The 19,450-nt window shown below is 37.3% G+C and overlaps 1 protein-coding gene across 3 annotated transcripts in view; it reads right to left on the reverse strand.

Annotated features, from left to right (window-relative positions):
* Positions 1 to 1,076: 1,076 nt before the first annotated feature.
* thbs3b (thrombospondin 3b) overlaps positions 1,077 to 19,450 on the reverse strand; it is a 36,166-nt gene continuing 17,792 nt past the window's right edge. For 2 of the 3 annotated variants that reach the window (XM_082186368.1, XM_082186366.1), the window contains 22 exons: positions 15,686 to 15,892; positions 15,295 to 15,548; positions 14,417 to 14,519; positions 12,663 to 12,689; positions 12,493 to 12,575; positions 12,359 to 12,410; positions 11,737 to 11,885; positions 9,605 to 9,742; positions 9,353 to 9,427; positions 9,075 to 9,227; positions 8,771 to 8,881; positions 8,164 to 8,271; positions 7,846 to 8,005; positions 7,641 to 7,759; positions 6,829 to 6,881; positions 6,434 to 6,627; positions 5,658 to 5,836; positions 5,495 to 5,543; positions 4,957 to 5,153; positions 3,109 to 3,281; positions 2,159 to 2,298; positions 1,077 to 1,943 (listed from right to left, as the gene is read on the reverse strand). In XM_082186368.1, coding sequence (XP_082042494.1) covers positions 1,888 to 1,943; positions 2,159 to 2,298; positions 3,109 to 3,281; positions 4,957 to 5,153; positions 5,495 to 5,543; positions 5,658 to 5,836; positions 6,434 to 6,627; positions 6,829 to 6,881; positions 7,641 to 7,759; positions 7,846 to 8,005; positions 8,164 to 8,271; positions 8,771 to 8,881; positions 9,075 to 9,227; positions 9,353 to 9,427; positions 9,605 to 9,742; positions 11,737 to 11,885; positions 12,359 to 12,410; positions 12,493 to 12,575; positions 12,663 to 12,689; positions 14,417 to 14,519; positions 15,295 to 15,548; positions 15,686 to 15,892 — 2,780 coding nt within the window. In that variant the 3' untranslated portion in view covers positions 1,077 to 1,887. The remainder of the gene's footprint in view (positions 1,944 to 2,158; positions 2,299 to 3,108; positions 3,282 to 4,956; positions 5,154 to 5,494; positions 5,544 to 5,657; positions 5,837 to 6,433; positions 6,628 to 6,828; positions 6,882 to 7,640; positions 7,760 to 7,845; positions 8,006 to 8,163; positions 8,272 to 8,770; positions 8,882 to 9,074; positions 9,228 to 9,352; positions 9,428 to 9,604; positions 9,743 to 11,736; positions 11,886 to 12,358; positions 12,411 to 12,492; positions 12,576 to 12,662; positions 12,690 to 14,416; positions 14,520 to 15,294; positions 15,549 to 15,685; positions 15,893 to 19,450) is intronic. The other variant, XM_082186367.1, reaches the window with a different exon arrangement.

Genomic DNA, 19,450 nt, shown 5'->3' on the forward strand with positions numbered 1-19,450 from the left:
ACCAAACATCATTACCTTCGTTTTATTTAAATTCAAAGATAATTTATTAATATCCATCCATATTTTTAGTTTTACTAATTCTTTATTTACTGTCTTTATAAGTGTATTATAATTATCAGTATGAGGGTGCAAATGTTCAGTCTCATACAACATCTTGTGAACACTTGAGGCTTTAAAGCGGGAGGGGGAAACCGGAAAAGCTACACTCCGGAAATGATGTATAATCTGACCAATCACAGCCCCTGCGGTCTGCGTCACCGCGACGCGTAGTTACAATTTTTTGGAGGTGCACGTCGAGCTACGGCGGAGGGGTCGCGTCGACGCAGAGGGGTCCGCGGGGGTACGCCGTCGATTCGACGCAGAAGCATAAAACAGGCTTTATTTCTCTCGTATGTCTGATACATGAATACAAATAATAAATATAAGAGATCTCTTTGCAAAGTAACTGGTGTAGCTTCCGTGATTCAACCATAACGGGGAAAAGCATGATTTTCAAATCTACACTTCTAAATATTCTATCAAAATAACTGGTTTGTATCTCTGTATGATATAACATTACTTTTTATGCTAAATTATTCTCATAACATTTTTAACTGTGGAGTTAATTTCTATTTTTACATGAATGTTTGAAATATCGCTCATGTCCACACCTTGACCCTTGACAGGTTTTAATCAATATAATATCAAGGAGTGTGGGACGAGAGGTCAGATGTTACATTTTGTGACAGCTTCCATTTAGGAACCAGAACCCTGTCCCCTGTTTCACAGACAAGACTTTAGTCTAGTCCCAGACTAAAATGCATGTTTGAGCTATTTTACCTGAAAAAAACTTGCACTGACAATCTTAAAATATACCAGCACTATTGTTTTGTCTCAAGAAGCACACCAGTAATGTTTTTTTCTAAAGCACATTTAAAAAAGATACTTAAATGTCCTAATTGAACTAAAGCCTAATCCTGGCTTAATCTAAGAACTGTCTGTGAAACCAGGCCTATTCCAACCGACACACATCAATATTAAATTAATACACTGGATAGCATGATTTAAAGTGCATAAATCATAACAGTACAGATGTCTGGCTTAGATTTATTTTATTCTGTTAATATGTTTGAAATGTAAAATGCTAGATCAGTGAATTTGTTTAGCTTATTGCTGGCGTGCCCTTGTCTTGCTTATACTGCCATGGCTTCCAATTTCACACCAAACCAATACCGAATGGCTTATGTCTGGGATAAATCATACAAATACACCTGTTATGCAGTTTTGTAAATGTCCTTATTCATTTTCTTCACTAAATTCTTGCAGCACACTGAATAACAAGTACATAGATCACTGTCCATGGTGCTGAAATGAACAAAATAACCTCACAATCACAGCCTCTTTGGATGAAAAACAGGCGGGGAAAACCATTAGAAAAGAACAATTACTGAATTTAATAACACATTATGGGTTTTTATAATGAAACACAACTGTGTGTATTTTTAAATGTATGTAAATGTAGTTTAACTACATAAGGATATTTTTATTAGTATTTTTTGCAAATTCACAGTCAACCTATTTAGTTATATGTATTGCCTTTTTTAATTTACAACCTTATTAATTGCTTTTAAAACTTAAGGACATTTATTCCATTAGCTTTGCATTTTAAGGTTTGCTGATTCTCATCCAAATAGCACACAGATACCACACTCATATTTCAAGCATACATGATGGTGCACGATGCAACCTTGTGCAGTGTAGTGTATCATTTTGATTGACAATATTTCTACCCTTCAAAATTTCACAATATAAAAAACTAATTTTAATCATGATCTCCTCCTACCTCTCTGAACACACACATATACACAAACACACAGGTAGACATGATGAGGGGATGCAGCGCGATGCTTATGTCCTCAGTTTCATCTGCTTTTGGTACAGCATAAAGTCATCTGGTATGGAATCTGTGCAAAATACCAGAAGAAAAAAAGTCACCCTGAGACTAAAACACTGTATCGAGATGTACACGCTCTGAATGATGTGGCTTCAGTTTGAAGCTCACAGTACACTGAACCATTACAATTACGATTTTATATTTCTATATATAGCCTATCATTTTCAAATTGACCCTCAGATACTGAGATTCCATTTAGAATGCATCTCACATCATGTTACTTACCATTGCATCTATAGCCGAGATTAGACCATATGACGTTCTCCTGGGAGAAGCAGAAGACGCCCAACCGCCCTCCTCTCATAGTGGTGTCTATCACGACTCCTGAATCGGCCACCAGGGCTGTACCTTCATACAGTCTTAATCTGTCCCATAGATATAAAGAACCCAGTCAGACTCTACAAAACTAAATATTTCCAATGGCGCCACCAGGGGGTGGCCAGGGGTGGCCGTATAAATACCCGCTGGCCAGTATAAATTTTAGTAGCATCAGTTATGCATTTCATCCCTAATGCACAGCCAAGCAGGCAAGCTTGGCAAGCTTATTATGGTTTTGCGCACTGAAAGATTATTAAAAGCCTATATTTTTTATACCTAGCCTGCTCAATACATTTAAAATAAGCATAATTTAATTGTATATTATTTCTTTGTAGTGTAGGCTATATAAATATATACACTTCTGAATTCTTGACATTAATAAATATAATATATTTATATCTGCCAGTATCTGCTTTTCCCCAGTAACTGTTTTGTTTGCAATAAATGTACACCTTATGCCAAATATAATTGCAAAATACAACAGAATTGTTGTGCAACTCAAAATGTTAACTGTACTGTTAATAGTCTATGCACATTATATCATAGTAACATTAAATATAACACAATAAACCATCATATAGCCTAGTATATCAGTAGGAGTTTCCTTAAGTCTTTCTAAAAGTTTACTACAGGCCGGTTTACTACAACAGTAGAAAAAAATTCTGAAATTATGGTTTATAGTTTTGGTGTGCCACCCCAAGATTTTAAGTGGCCCCATCTGGCCACCCCTATGAAAAATTTCTGGAGGCGCCACTGAATATTTCAAGTTCTAATGGTAAGAGATACGATTGTGTGAGTCCTCATTCATAGAAAAATGTTTTGTGTCTCTCTTAAAGTTAAATCAGATCAGCTCTCACCTTATGTAGCCCACCTGTGGGCGGTGAGAGAGGTGCCAGCGATAGGACGTTCTGTCCTTCCAACCCACATTTCTTGGGTCCTTCCAAAGCAAAGTAACTTCCCCTGATGTGTCTCCTGTGTGCCACAGGGCATTACGCAGATACTCACCAGGGCCGGTACGAGACTTCACTGCCTGGAAGAGTGAGGTAAAAAGAGACAGAGCAATTTCTGAGTAATGTTAATAAAAGGCATTTAAACATGAATATATGCACTACTGTTTAAAAGTTTCCCGTCAGTGAGATTTTTAAAAAGAAATTTTAAAATTCTATTTCAAATAAATGCTGTTCTTTTGAACTTTCTATTCATCAAAGAATCCTGAAAAAAAATAAAAATAATAATAATAATAGGCAGCACAACTGTTATCAATAATAATCAATAATAATAAATGTTTCTTGAGCAGCAAATCAGAATATTAGAATGATTTCTGAAGGGGCAAGAATGTAACACTGAATACTGGAGGAATGGTGCTGAAAATTCAGCTTTGCCATCACAGGAATAAATTACATTTTAAAATATATTCAGATAGAAAACATTTCATAATAATGATATATTTTACTGTATTTTTTGATTAAATAAATGTTACCTTGGTGAGCATAAGAGTTTTTTTTTTTTTTTTTTTTTTTTTAAATCTTACTGTTGCCAATTTTTTTTATAATTTTTGAATCAGGCCTACATTATGTCCCAAATATTCTCCTTTCTCCCTCCACATTCCTTTATCACATTCGTAAAAATGCAACACTGGTGAATTTTTGTGTATTCAACTGCCACAATAAAGTACTACATTTGCTTTGCTTTTCTCAGCAAATATTCACATTCAATTCATTCATTAACATTAATCTGCATACTGTATCAGGATCCTTACAAAAAATAAGTATACTTCTTTAAGTATACTTAAGTAAAGTTCAAGTATATTTTGAAGTATAGGCTACTTTATGTATTATACTAATATCAATGTACCAGTAGTTTCCTTGTAAGTGTACTATTTCAATACTACTTGGGACTAAACTGGCCCACTTTTTAGTGTATAAAAGTATACTTTTAAGCATACTTTAAGTGTAACAGTAGTAATTTTACAACTGCGTTTTTCATTTGTACTGAAACTATAATACAAGTGAACTTATAGGTGTACTGATAGTTTACTAGTCAAATACTTGTAGCACATTTCTTAGTTTTACAGTAGTTTATTCGTAGTTTTATACTGCAAGTATACTTCTATCTTTAAGTGAACTTAACATCATACATATAGTTTACAATTTACTATATAATTTTTACACTTTAAGTATACTACTATATTTCTATTTAGCTATTCATTTTTATACTTTAAAAATACTTTTCACTGTACTTTAAGAAAATTTGAAGTCAATTCCTATGTACACTACCAGTGGACACATTTTTTTAAATACTCAGAATTAGGAACATATCTGTTCTCTTTTTAAATCAATATTTTTTAAACAGTGTAAAACTATGAGAAAATACTAATTAATAGGTTACTCAATCAAAAGAGTAAACACAACTACAATCCAAGTATACTTAGAATACTTAATTATACTTTTAAGTACATCTCGATCAAGAATATTGAGTACAAGTATAGGCCAAATATACTTAGACATTTAGAATTCAAGTATACTTAAGTGTAATTTTAAGTATATTTCTGAGAAGTACATAAAAAGTAGACTGAAAGTTTTATTTTTAGTTTAAAAGAAGTATACTAGTAGCACACATAAACTTATTTTTTGTAAGGGGTGCATAATTCAGATAAATATCAATTGACAGCCCTAATTTTAATGCATATTTTAAATTGACTTTACCTTAAGCTGTAGCCCAGGCTGAGCTGAGGCTTTAAAGGGTAAATTCTGCCAGTATGTCTGTTCTGTCTGTTTCCACATCACCACATAGAAGCTGGAAGAGTCCTGATAGCCAAAGATGAAGCCCACGTAATCATCATCAGTGGCCGTGTTCACATGGATCGTGCCCTCAAAATCAACACCATTAAATGCTGTGTAACCTAAGTAAAAAAATAAAGAGGTTAATAGTTGTTGAGACAGAAATGTCAATTAATCTGTTGAAAGTGAAGTAAATGAACTGTAAAAGTCACAAAACATCAACTGTGATTTTATGGCTGTACGAAAATGTAAAAGAGTTTTATGTACACTATCAAAACATGTTAAAACAATGTTTTACAAGAAAATACTATTTCAGTCTTTCTACTTCAAAAATTCACGTTTAATTCAATGTATTACTTGCAATTTCTTTTTAATTATTTGTGACTTTTACAAGTAATTTCTGAGTATAAATTGTTATAAAGTAGGCCTAAACCTTACACAAATTTTTGTTCAGTGTACATACCCACAGCCAAACCAGGGTCGCTATTCATGGTCTGCACAATCTCCATTCCCTAAAAAAACACCAAAGTTGTTTTTATAATACTTCAAAGACTTTGTCTACAATAAGCACAACAATATAGGAAAAGCTAGCTGATCAAATAAAAGCCATTTTAATCAATAATCACCTTATTTAGTACCAGCCAATTGGGGTCGATCTGAGCATCTCCTTCGGGGTCAAGAATGACTGTCTGGAACGCCCTGAAATCTGTAATAGTGACCTCAGCACTTTCAGGGCACGCATCCAACAAGTCATTCACCTTATCGTTGTCGAAGTCTGTCTCACACATGTCACCAACTCCATTGGCTGAAAGGAGAGAGGGTACAAAACAAATATGTTAATTTCTAGACTGTGTCAATAAGGTATATATGTAACAGGTATCTTTGGAAAAGAATACTAGCATACTGGTTACTGCATCATATTTTTACAATCTGAAAAGTCTGTGAAACAGCACATGTTGTTTTTTAAAATGTTATACTATACTATACTATACTATACTATACTATACTATACTATACTATACTATACTATACTGTTGTCACATAATCTCATTACTTCAGAAGTTTAGTTCAGTGAGTGTTGGTCCAGATATCATCTCAGAAATAAAAAATAAAATGTTGTGTAAAATGTCCCACTCCAATAAAACATTATGACCTCCAGTCAAGCAAATATGTTTAAAGTTGTGGTTGATATTACTTTGAGTTCCTTCGTCACATTGGAAATAGAAAGCCAAGTTGAACAGATAGCATTGTGGAATATAGTATTTTGTGCAATGCGCTCTGTTACTGCACATTCTGGCAAAAATAGTATGAAATTTAAAATGTACATACTGTGCACTGAATATATACTGCATAAACAGTAAGTGTAGTATGCTTTTACAAAATACAGAATTAAGAATCAGACCATCAGTGTCTTTTTGACTGGGGTTGGGAACAAGTCTGCAGTTATCTGGACCAGGAGGGAGGATATCTGGAATTCCATCGTTATCATCATCATCATCACACTCGTCCCCAATGCCGTCATTATCCGAGTCCAGCTGAGAACTGTTGGGCACTTCAGGGCAGTTATCTCTCGTGTCCTGATATCCATCATCATCCCTACACACAGAGAATCATTTTAAGTAGGTCTTTAAACATTAAATAAGCTGATTTTTCTGAGTGATGAATTATACCACATAAGAATTTGAAATGGACTTATACTAAAAGAAAACAAACTTAAAACAACTATTACACTTTAAGAGAACTGTAAAAACACCCTGTTCTTGGGTAAAATAAACATTTATCAACACAAATACTTACATGTCCTTGTTTGTATCACACACATCTCCCACCAAATCGTTATCCATATCTGACTGCAAAAAAACAAAATATGAGAATGAATCATTGCATTCATATTTAAAAAGCAGGGTGGCCATAGTCCCTGCTCCATTGCCTTCAGTGGATTAAGTGCCACTATTTGTTCACAAAATCTAACCAATTTCCTTTTATTTATTATTTATATGCCTCTTTAATAATTATGGAAGAAATGTTGATACATTCAACTAATGTCATTGAAGCGCTCACCTCTTGTAAATTAAACAGAAGTTAACCCTAACATAAGCTACTGTTTCTGTAGTTATCAACAGTTCTGAAAAAGTGATGGGTTGAGCATGTTCATTTATAAATACATTTTAAGGAATATGATACAAGTTTGCTTAAGTAGTCATGTTGTGGAATTTGGCTATTGAAAATGCAACATTTTAATTTGACTGCTCAAATGAGCAGAGTGAAATTAAAGCAATGGGTGAGCAATGAGCAGTAAACAATTTATGCAAAATATTTTGTCAGGTAACCTAAAAAACCCTGGGGTGCCTCAAGGTTCAGTGCTTGGACCTCTACTCTTCTCGATATACACAACCTCACTGGGCACTAACATAAAAGCACACTACTTCTCCTATGATTCAACAGTTTTCTCCTAATGATAGAAAGTTTTACGTCATTCCGGCATCTCAGCTGTATCTCTGCCTCCATTTTTTAGACATCTCAACCCAAGATGAAGAACCTTCAGCTTCATCTCTGGATGGTGCCCCCTCTTCCCTTCCTTTAGCATTATATTGATCCCTTTGTCAAACCTGCAAAGGATCGTTGACCTCAGGACAGCTGTCACACGCGTCACCCACACCATCTCCGTCTCGGTCTGTCTGCATGGGATTGGGTATCTTAGGACAGTTATCCAAAACGTTAGGGATGCCTGCGCAGAGAATACAGTGGCAGGAGTAGATGATGTTGTACAATGCTGTAAAACTACAGAACAGTTAAAAGTGAGTAGGCCAGTACCATCTCCATCAATATCATTGTCACAGATATCTCCTTTGCCATTGCCATCCGTATCAAGCTGATCTCCATTGGGAACGTTAGGGCAGTTGTCGCAAGCATCACCATACGAATCTGTGTCAGAGTTCTGCTGGTCCTTATTGGGCACTAGACGACAGTTGTCCTAGAAACATGCAATTAGAATAGCTACTGCTTAGGATCTGTCCTACAGACAATTGGTTTAAAAATTAAAAATTAAAAAAACATCAGCCAATATGAAAACGGTGTGGTATCTAATTATTGCTCAATATTTCAACAATCCTTAGCCACTTGATCAGAAACCTCAACATTTTTGATTCCATCTCCATCTGCATCCTCATCACATTGATCACCAATCCCATCTCCATCTGTATCTTCTTGTCCAGAGTTTGGGGTATTCGCACAGTTATCCTGCACAGGGATATTCAAATTATTAATACTCATATTATACCAAAAAGCATGATTAAAAAATCACAACAGAGATGTTAAGCAGAAATCTGTTCACAGGGTAGTAAACAATGACTTGGACAGAATGTGGCAAATTCAATTCAGTTTCGGCTAATTTAACCAGGTGATATTTGGACTGGTGTTGCGATGCAATAAGCATGTTAAATTAAGTAATAGTCTGATGGCCAATGTAATTTTGTTTAAACAAGATTTTGTACACTTTGTATCAATCAAGATGGTAGTAATTCATCAATTGCTAAAGAAGAGTGCTATAACCAGTGTTTCTCAGTATTTTAGACATTATGATCTAGCCAGTGCAATTCGGCATGGATATTTTATTCAGCACAAGTGTTTGTCTTCTGATGATTAATTTCTTTAGTGAATTGGGTGATTAAACAAGGCAGATGAGCAATTTAAAGAACTATCAGTGCGTGCAATTTATTCTTTGTGAATGAGTATGTACCGCTCTGCAGTGTTGGTCATTGTCAATGCATGGAAGTGGTTCATCAGGGTAACCATCAATGTCTGAGTCTGGACCACAAATGTTCCCATTACCTGCCCAGCCAACGTTACACTGCGGGACACAAAATGAAGAGAAGGATCAGCCATTTGGACAATTCTGGCTTTTTGAGTTAAAAGAAGCAAAGAAGTAATCCAAAACATTAAAGAATGTGTCTTCTCACTTAAGAGCAGCATGTGCTTTAATTACAAATGAAGATTTTAGATTCAGAATTTCCAGGTAGGAAAATTAATTTCTAGATTCTCACCAAGCAGGAAATGTCATTATTGCGGCCCATCGCACAGTGTGCATTTACATCACAGGGGTTATAGCCCAGAGTTTCACATGTCCTCCTTGCAAAACAGCCAACAGTCTGATTACCCACAAATCCTGCTTTACACTGGCCACACTTGAACGATCCCTATGAAAAGAGAGAAGTCAGTTTGACAGTGGTACGTTTATGTTTCACCAATTATGGCTACTCTGTTTGACTTGCGAATTCTGGTGTTAACTTATTTAAAGTGCAAATTTTGAGAGTTTACTCACCACTGTATTTATACAGACTGAGTTGGGCACACAGGCACTTGAGTGCTCAGCACACTCATCAATATCAACACATTCCTGAAAAAAATTTACAATATTCTCACGGTAAAAGCCTGTTCACACCAAGAACATTAAACAGTAAAGCTAATCGCAGACATAATGTCTGTTCATTGAAATAAAAAATACTGAGGTCTGAATAGGCCATATCTTTACATTTTGTTATCCTCACTATTTTTGGTTGTAACACATTTTTACCTGCTTGTGGCTCTTGGCAAACTCCAAACCAACCCCCCTGAGTGTTGTACCGGTGAATCCTATGGGACAGGGCTCACAGGTGAAGCCTTTAGCTGTGTTCACACACAACTCTGCAGAGAAACAGGGCTGAGCAGTACACTATAACAAAGGGAGATATTGCGAGAAAAAAAGAAAAGTATGGCGAAAAACAAATTATGTTGAAACTGTAACTTCAATTTTCTGCTGCAGCATAAATATCTCAATATGCTATGTATTTACCAAGATGTCATGAGTGTGGCTATGTGGTTGCTAGCTGCTTGCTTACTGAGCATATATATATATATATATATATATATATATATATACGTATATTCTTTTTCACAAGGGTATCTAGAGATCAGAACACTGTAGAAACTTGGGGGTTGGTCAATTTGAATTTGCCCAGTAAGTAAGCAGCTAGCAACTACAGTTTATATAAATAAATAAACAAATAAATAAATAAATATATATATATATATATATATATATATATATATATATATATATATATAAACTGTACTTATAGATAATATAACATCAATTAAATAAAAGTCCACTTAAGAGTACTTAAAGAGTGTACATTTTTGTTTCTTAAAATACTTATGTACACTTTTAAAAAGTGCACTTCTTAATGTCAAATTACGTTTTACTTTAAAGTACATTTTAAAACATATTTTTATAATCTTTTGCTGTGCTTTAAAGAAATACACATATTTTGATATGTTGATTAACATTCTAATTTGATTGATTCTAATTTTAACTGTAGTCTGTTATTTAATATTACAATATTATGTTAAGTCATGTTTAGTTTCATGGTGTTTTGGTTTAGTTTTCCCTGTTCTTGGTCATTGTTAGTTTCTATGGTTGTCAATTAGGTTACACACCTGTTCCCTGTTCTGTTGATTATCCTCCCTTGTGTATTTAAGCCCTCAGTTCTCCCAGTTCTTTGCTCGGTGTCGTCGTTGTTTTAAAATGAGCGAACTAAGGCACGACTGCGCAAAGATGGTCCTCGAGGGACATTTTTGCCAAATTTGTGGAGTGGGAGCTTGCTAATAACAATTCGCTGTTGACTGTCTGCCTCACGGGTGAGCCGGAGTTGACGCCTGAGCCCAACTTCATCCCGGAGTCTGACCAGTTGCGTGAGCAAGCAACACTGTCCGTCCCAGTGGGTGTCCTCGTGGAGTACAAGGGCATGGATTGGAACCCTGACCATATTCCCGATACTGAGGGGGAGATGTGTCTGGCCTCTGTAAATGTTTGTGAGGAAAGTGGTTATTCCCCAAAGCCTCCAACTCCGCCTTGGCACGTGGATCCCCTGGTTCTGCCTTAGGCTGCCAAGCCCGTCACTCCACCTCGGCCCGTTGACCAGTCGGCTTCACCTTGATTCCTCACCCCCTCGGCTCCACCTGGGACCATCGTCCTCACGGCTTCACCGGGCTCCCTCGTCACTCCGGCTCCGCCTTGGTCAGTCATCACTGCTTACGCCACAGGACTTCCGAGCTTTTGGCTGCACCTTCCCCTTCAGCTCTGTCCGGCTCCTCCTTACCTTCAGCTCCACCTTGGGCCTCAGTCCCATCGGCTCTGCCTCAATCCTCCGGCACCCTGGCTCCTTCTGCCCGCTCGTCACCACGGTTCCACCTTGGCCTCCACTACCTATGGTGTCACTCAGTCTCTGTGTCTCCTCCTTTGCCTGGGTCTCCAGCTATCCTGGCTCCACCGGTGGGTCCACCTCCTAGTATCCGTCTGCTCCAGCTTTTCGACCACCTCCAGAGCCGCCACCCTTCCTCATATGCACAATGATGCACCTTCTGGGAGGTGGGTGTTTTGTCAGAGTTATGTTTAGTTTCATGGTGTTTTTATTTTGTTTTCACTCTTCCCGTTTTGCCTGTGTTCCTGGTTGTTAGTTTCCATGGTTGTTAATTAAGTTACACACCTGTTCCCTGTTTTGTTGATTATACTCCCTTGTGTATATTATTTCTGTAATAAGTACTAATAAGTAATAAGTGTCCTTCTAAGTGTATGACTCTGGTATTTTTGGAGCAATATAAAAAATACTTGATGCCTTAGCAAACACAAATAATTATAATAATCAACTTTGCGATATTAGCAGGAACCTCATCAATGTCCTGGCAGTGTGTTCCGTTGCCTGTCATGCCCTCTGGGCAGGGGCCACATTGATATCCTGGGTACGTCAAACTCTCCATGCAGCTTACGCCGTTATAGCAGGGGTTAGGATGACACCGTGATTGAGGCTCATGGAATCCTGATAAACAGAGAGAGAGCAACATACAGATTACTTCTCTCCACCTTATTTTTCATGAAAGAACGGGCACGGCCATTTGTAAATTTCATAAATTGTAAATTTCTTCATGTGTCTTGGCTTCTGGTGTCATCCGCTTCCAATTATTATTAGCTGTCCAAAACAGCTTTTTATGCTGCTTGATATTGCAAACTGGTTATTTCTTACCACATTATTTTAACGTATTGTCAATTATAAACCCACTGGTTTGTAGCGCAAATAGTTTTACCATTTACTGCACTTTGATATTATTTTTGTTATTATATATATTATATAACAGCTAAGGAATTGGAAGCCTCACATATTCACAGAAAACAGCTTACTTCCGTGTTGAAAAATAAGGTTAATACCATGACAATCTTCTGACATGTTTTAACAAAACCTAATAGATCCATTATCAGATCCATTATCCTTCCTGCTTTTTCTCCACCACTTACCACACACTTGACATTCAAGGATGGTGTTTCTTATGAGAGACATCTCTTTAGTCTAAAAACACAGAAAAGCAGAGAGAATTTGATTAGATAAAATCCCATACCCCAATTAAAAACAGAAATGTGCAATACAAAACCTGTTCTCTGATATCCTCTCTCAGCTCTCCCATGATCTGGTTAAAGATTATCAGCTGTCCAATCAGAGCTTTGGTGTGATCACCTGGCCATATGAGAGGGTATTTTTTATTATCACAGAAAAGCATTACAGGCATGGAGATAATTCAATTTGATTATATTTGATATTTACCAAGGATGGCGTTGATGTCACTGGCTACTGTAAAGAAACAACATCAACATTTTATATATATAAAACAAATCTTGTTCTAAAACAAAATAATATACAGACAAATATTTTTGAAGTTTTTTATTTTTTATTTAAAAATCTTTAATTAATAAATTTGTTTTGTGATGTTATTTTTAATGATTTTAAAAAATTGTAATGCATATATCTCATGCTCACAAAATTACAGTAAAAAGAGTACTGTGAAATTGTCTTACAATTTATACTTTTCTATTTGAATATATTTTAAAATGTATTTTATTCCTGTGATGTCAAAGCTGAATTTTCAGCTTAATATTATCAATTTTAAAAACAGTTGTGCTGCCTAATATTTTTGTGGAAATTGTTTACATTTTTTTCAGGATTCTTTGATGAATTGAATGTTTAAAAGGACACCGTTTATTTTAATTTGAAATTCATTCAGTTAAAATCATAAAATTACAAATGCCTGGTGTCAGATAATGACAGTTCTACAGTGATAAGTCTATGGAAGCCACAGAATAAAAAAATTAAAAAGGTAATTTTGAGTTTATATCTCACAATTATGAGAGGAATGAGTGAATACATTGATGTTTTTAACATGACTGTGGTATGAAGCAGGTCGCGATTGCTAATGAGAGACAGATATCAGCCCCACACGCGAGTCCCGCGGATATAAAGGAATAAGGACATTTCATTCTACCAAAATACACGCAAGTGCAGAATTACTACTCACACAGGTCAGTTTATTAGACGAAACAACAACAGTGTGAGCGTGCCGCTAGACATAACACAGTTGTCCATGTCTGTCGCCATGGTTACTATGGCAGTACGAGGGTAAACCAGGGATAACGCGGATATTACGTCATTGACAGTGAACAGGGACGAGCCATTATTTAAAATAGGAATTTCTCTGAAATTAAAAATCTTTGGGAACTTTTGGGATATTGTAAGTACTCGACTGCAGGAAATATATCACACTGTGCAAGTGATTTTGGGATATTTTATTACAAAAATCTTACATATTGTACCTTTAACTGTAGGCCCAATACATTGTGTCCCATTTGAACTGCATATGTGAAAATTATGTAGACTTATTCATGCTTTAATAGTAGACTAATCATTTCACCAGTCCAGTCTGTGGCTTGTAACATAAATGTCTTTGTATAGTTTTAAAGGGCGTATTTGACGACGGAATTCTATACATCTATACATATGACATTCTAAGGCACAATAAATATAAAAATGATTATTCTGTGGATTTTGCCAGTTATCTCCAATTGTTACCACTGTTTTTCTGCCACCATAATGCGCATGCAGGTGCAAGTGACGTAATTGTGACGTCTGCTCCCAAATGGTCTATCTATAATGGGCATAATTTCTGCATTGCCACAAGAGGGCAGTATGATGACATGATAATGGAATACTATACCGCATATGGTATACTATGCAGTATGTACTGTCCTACCTAATATTTAAAAACAATTGTCTGAAAAAACATTATAGTATGTATTAATAACGGTCTGACAAAAAGTAGCATGCTTTAGTGCTGTCACATGATATACCGGTAGGTGGTTTATATTATTTCTAGTTTATTTGTCACAGTGTAAATGAAAGGATGAATTGAGTGCACTGTTGGACATTGAGTGCCCAGTGTGCTCTGCTGTAAATTGTGTATTTTTTTAAGATGTCTTGTAAGTTACCACATAGTTAAAGTTCCTCTGATACTGTGAAGTCATTACCTGCATTGTTTATAGCTGAATCTCCTTGAAATGGACAGTCAATGAGAAGACCAGCTGTAGCCAGAGAGCCTCCGAGAGCCAGTTTGACAGACTCTACTGAGCCCTAAAATGTATACAGTACATGTATATATGAAACACTCATTACTAGCATATTTACACATGTATCCTTATCCCTCTTCTTCCAGACTTCACCATTTAACACACTGACCTTCACTCCTGTGCACGCAGGAAAATGTATAAAATATCCGTCAGACCAGTATTTAAGTCACTTGAAAAGTTCAAACCACACAATTTGAAATATCATTTATGAACTGTGCATTATGTGTGTTCCTTTAACGGTTAAGTTCACCAAAAAAACTAAATTCTGTCATCATTTACTCACCCTCATTTCAAACTTACTTTCATTCATCTTCGAAACACAAATTAAGACATTTTTATCCTCTCATCCTTTTACAAAATTTGTATACATTAACAAAGCAAAAAAATATACTATGAGTGTAATTCATATATGAATCGAGAGGTTTAACCCAAGTCTTCTGAATATGTATGTATAAACGCCTAAAATAAATCTGTTCATCATATAAAGCGATTGTGTCTCTTCAGAGGACAATTCATATGGATTATCTTTACAATGTTGAAGCATCCGAGTTTTGGTTGCGTGGACTTGAAGGGACAGAAATCTCTCAGGTTTTATTAAAATTATCTTCATTTGTGTTTTCGAAAAAGAAAAAAGTCTTATGGGTTTGGTACAACATGCATTTGAGTAAATGACTAAATAAAAATTTTTACCTTCAAGTTTTCTAAACAGTTACTTTGATTCACACAGACTGCAAAACATGACAAAAAATGTGAATTAATTGTTGACCTAAATGAATCACCTGTATCCTGGCATAAGACTTCTGTCCGGTGCGAACATCCACAGATTCTGCCTCTGATGGAAGCCCGACAAAGGAAGGGAGGCCCTGAGCAGAGTCGACCAATCGGCAGTTTACATAAAGCTCTAAGTTTATGTGACTCCGTCTAAGTCCACCCATTCTGAGAATAAGTGATTGGGTGCGTCCCTCAGCGAGGACAGGATTTTGTAAATTGACAGCATGAGCTTTTCCATCAGAGCGCAAGTATCGCACGAGTACTGAGGAGGGAAAGGAGAATTGATCTTTCCAATGACAGGAATCATAAACAAAGACTTATTTAAACTATTGAGAACCTTTTGAAACACAAATGACATTTGGGGGAATGTTTGCAAAGGTATTTGGAAAAAGCACTTACTTTTGTTGATCTTGCCTACGGCAGCAATCTCCAGGTACTTCTTGTTGTCCTCCTTATCATAGAGGCCGAATAAAACGCCGCCGAGTTTGGGTGGCAGCATGAAGGTGGAGGTGATGTACAGATCTCCCACTGTCTGCAGAGATCCAGACAGATTCTCTATAGCTGCAGCTGTCTGACGTGGATCACGGAGCTCCAAAATATTTATCACTGAGAGAGAGACAGAACAGATTTTAAGAGATTTGTTTGCTTCAGGCAGGTATTATGCACAGATCATTTTGTTGAATACATATTCATTATATTTTTATTTAACCTGTTATATTCATTATTTAAAGAGGACATTTTAGGCCCCTTTTCAGTCTTGATTTTGTTTTTGGGGTCTACAAGAATAGGTTTTAATGCTTGAATGTTCAAAAGACAAATTATTTGTTACATATTTTGACATTGTTGCAGCACACTCTCTGCCCAGTCCATCAGTAACACTCTGTTTAGTTTTTGCCTCTATGAAGCCCCTCCTTCCGAAAAGGACAAAGGGCTCTTATTGGTCAGATGGACCAGTGTGTTGTGATTGGTCATAGCGAGTTTGGAAATGTCACGCCCCTTACCAAAACCGCAACTTTCTACACCCAAGTGTACCGCACACTACCTGAAAAGTGAAGCCAAAGCATTTCGATCGCCCCCTGGTGGCTGGAAGCAGTCTAAGGTCATAAACCCTAGCCTCTCCATGTAATTGAATGGGACAAGAGTCAAACTAAAAAATCCAATTACACGTCCATTATTTAATTTTTTTAAATGGTTTCTGTCATTTTAGGTAGTTCTCATCACACAGACGTATGTTAAGGTGTTCGTTTTAGCAATAAGTTTGGATTCAGTTAGTTATTTGATAATGGGGTGTAACGTCATGATTGACAGCAGTGTCTGCGGGAGTATGGGCAGGACCTTGATACACAACTCCACCTCAGGATCACTACTGCAAAGACTCAAGCTCCAAATGACGTAATCGGCAACAACCGTTTCTGGGATATTTTGGCTTCATTTCCCTATACAGTGGAAGGAAGCGGAGATGCGCTGTCCATCTTTTTTTCAACATAGGGCCCTGTTCCAAATGGAACCCTAATGGTGCGTTCACACCAAACGCGAATATGCGTCTGGCGCGAGTGATTTCAATGTTAAGTCAATGGTAAGACGCGTTTACGCGCGTCTGGAGGTCTTGCGGCGCGAATGAGGCGTTTAGCGCGGCGCGGTAGACGCGAATTCGCCTCATTCGCGCGAATTGAGCGTTTGGTTACGCGCGAAATTTATTAGTGCTATTTGTGCATTCACGCGTTTGACGCGAATTCGCGTCTGCCGCCCGAGTTGAAAAATCTGAACTTCTGCGTCAATTCGCGCCGCGTTAACCAATCAGAAGCCTGCTTGCTGCTGTCACGTGGTGAAGTGACAGTTTACAATGTTATTTTATGTTTGGCCTCAATAAATTATTTTGTAATATGACTAAAATGCACAACAAAGCAAATCTTTCACATAAAAACTCGATTTCAATATATGAGAGATACTCATTTTGTATTGAATGCTATTTATTCCATATCTATTCTAGATTATAATGAAACATTATTATTCTAATGTAAAGACAAAAATCACAGGACAGGTTTCACCTTTGGAGGCTGACTCCATTTATTATCAAAACAAAAATAAATGACAGATTAGGTGGGTGCGGGCGAGGGTGAACCTCGCGCCGGGCTGTAGAGCGCGGGCTCGTCAGGCAGCGACCACTCGAGGCCGAGGCCTTACGGCCTACGCGGTCCTCGTCAGCGTCCTCACCGTTAGGTCCACCAAACCTAGCTCCTGGAGCAAATTGTGAAACTCCTGAAACCCTCCGGAGGGTCTGGTGGACCCGAGTACAGCGACGATGATCCCTACGCCGCTGTTCTGCTCTCCAGAGCAAATACAGAGCGGCGACTCTCTCGATAAATGACCGATCAATAACAGACATCTTGTAAAAAGATGGCCGCCAACGGGGTTCGAAACTTTCGCCTCTGACGCGCGTGACGCGCGTAAATTTCGCTTCAAACTTATTTCGCTCTTGACGCGCGAATGCACACAAAGTGGTCACGCGTATAACTAGACGCGGCAGGCGCGAATTTTGACGCAGATTCGCGTTTGGTGTGAACGCAGCATAAGCCCTCGCGATCTTCCTCCGAGTCCACACTTTCGTGACGTAATGCTGCTTTGACTGACAGGTAGAAGTCTTCTGCGGAGCTTGCAGGCTTGTGGGCTCGGTAAAAGTGCACATCGAAGGCGCATAACGACCAAAAAGAGCCCCTTCTGAAACCTAAAATGACAAATGGGACACCCTATGGTCTTGTCAAAGTCCCTTTCAAGGAAAGTCTGTTCACTCGGCAGCCATATTTAAAACACCTCATGGCAGCGAGGCATCCAAGACCAAGTCCTATCTATTTGAGAGGGGGAATCCTGAAATCTCAAATCATGAACTTTCCCATAAATGTTGTTTCTTATTACTCAAATAGTGTTTAAAAAAAGCAATTTTTTCAGGCTAGACCAGCCAATGTGCATGTGCAGTCTCAGGTTTCTATGGGAGCTGGAGCTTCTATGGCAGCTGCAGTGACGCAATGACTTTACCAATCAGCGATTGGCTCTTTTACTTAGAAGGTGGGATGCATTACACCATATTGCACGTTGCAGTTTCACCAAGTCATAAGTAATAGAAGTGAACCGTTTTCCTATATCGATAGTCTTTGGTCTTGTGAACTTAACGGAAACGTGCACACTGCAGAAATCGTAAGTTCAAAAGACCGCAAGTGCACATGAAGTGAGCCATTTGGGACAGGGCCACACTACTAACGCAAATCAATCAGGCCTTGTCCCATTTTTTTTTTTTTTTCGTATGCCTAGGAATTATTTAAATGAGGAATATTGTGACGTGGATATTCCCAGAAGAAAACTCAAGACTATAATCGAGGCATTTCAGGGTGTTCAGAAACAGTGCTTACTGATACAGAGAATAACTCCCTTTGGAGTGGACTTTGTAACTTTGCAGTCCTTTTTCATGTTCAGACAGCAACAATACAGACTAAAGTAAGTTGAAAATGTAAAATAAGTTTGAATAAATCTGTCATGAAAACAGACACCTTTTAAATACCTTTTAATCCATCAAGAATCCATTTTCCAAACCATGTTTTTCTCTTATCCTGAATCACTACTGTACTTCTATAATAAGTGTTTATATTCAGACTATTTTAGACTGGTACGGGTCGTACCACTGCAGAGTAGCGCCCATTACACGCTTACAGTCAGGTGTAAATATTGAATGAAAACCTGTGCACACAAGTAAGCACTTGTATGAGATTGAGTAGGCCTATAATTGGCCAAGTAAGTGGTGTCTGACCAATATGTAAAATGACCAGCCAAATGCTTTTGGTCAGTCATTATGGGTGCAGGTGCACCAAAACATTTAGGCTGTCTCCATAGGCTGTACAGACAACACTGAAGAGTTTGGAAAATATATATATTTGCAATCGAAATTGTTCAACTCCCATTGCAAATCAGGTTCATTGTCAAAATGTACAGACTTTCAGCTGTTCACACTGCAACGGTCACAATATGACCACACTCTGCACTCATGGATTAAAAAACATAATTCAACATATAAACAACACTTTTTTTACTTAAAGTGTTTATTACAAATAAATCGTTAAATGCTAGAAATTAATACATGTAAATGAACAATCCTGTGAAAACCAATTATTGGTT

Source organism: Leuciscus leuciscus (genome assembly GCF_965113295.1).
Source record: "Leuciscus leuciscus genome assembly, chromosome: 12".
NCBI classification, from domain to species: Eukaryota; Metazoa; Chordata; class Actinopteri; order Cypriniformes; family Leuciscidae; genus Leuciscus; species Leuciscus leuciscus.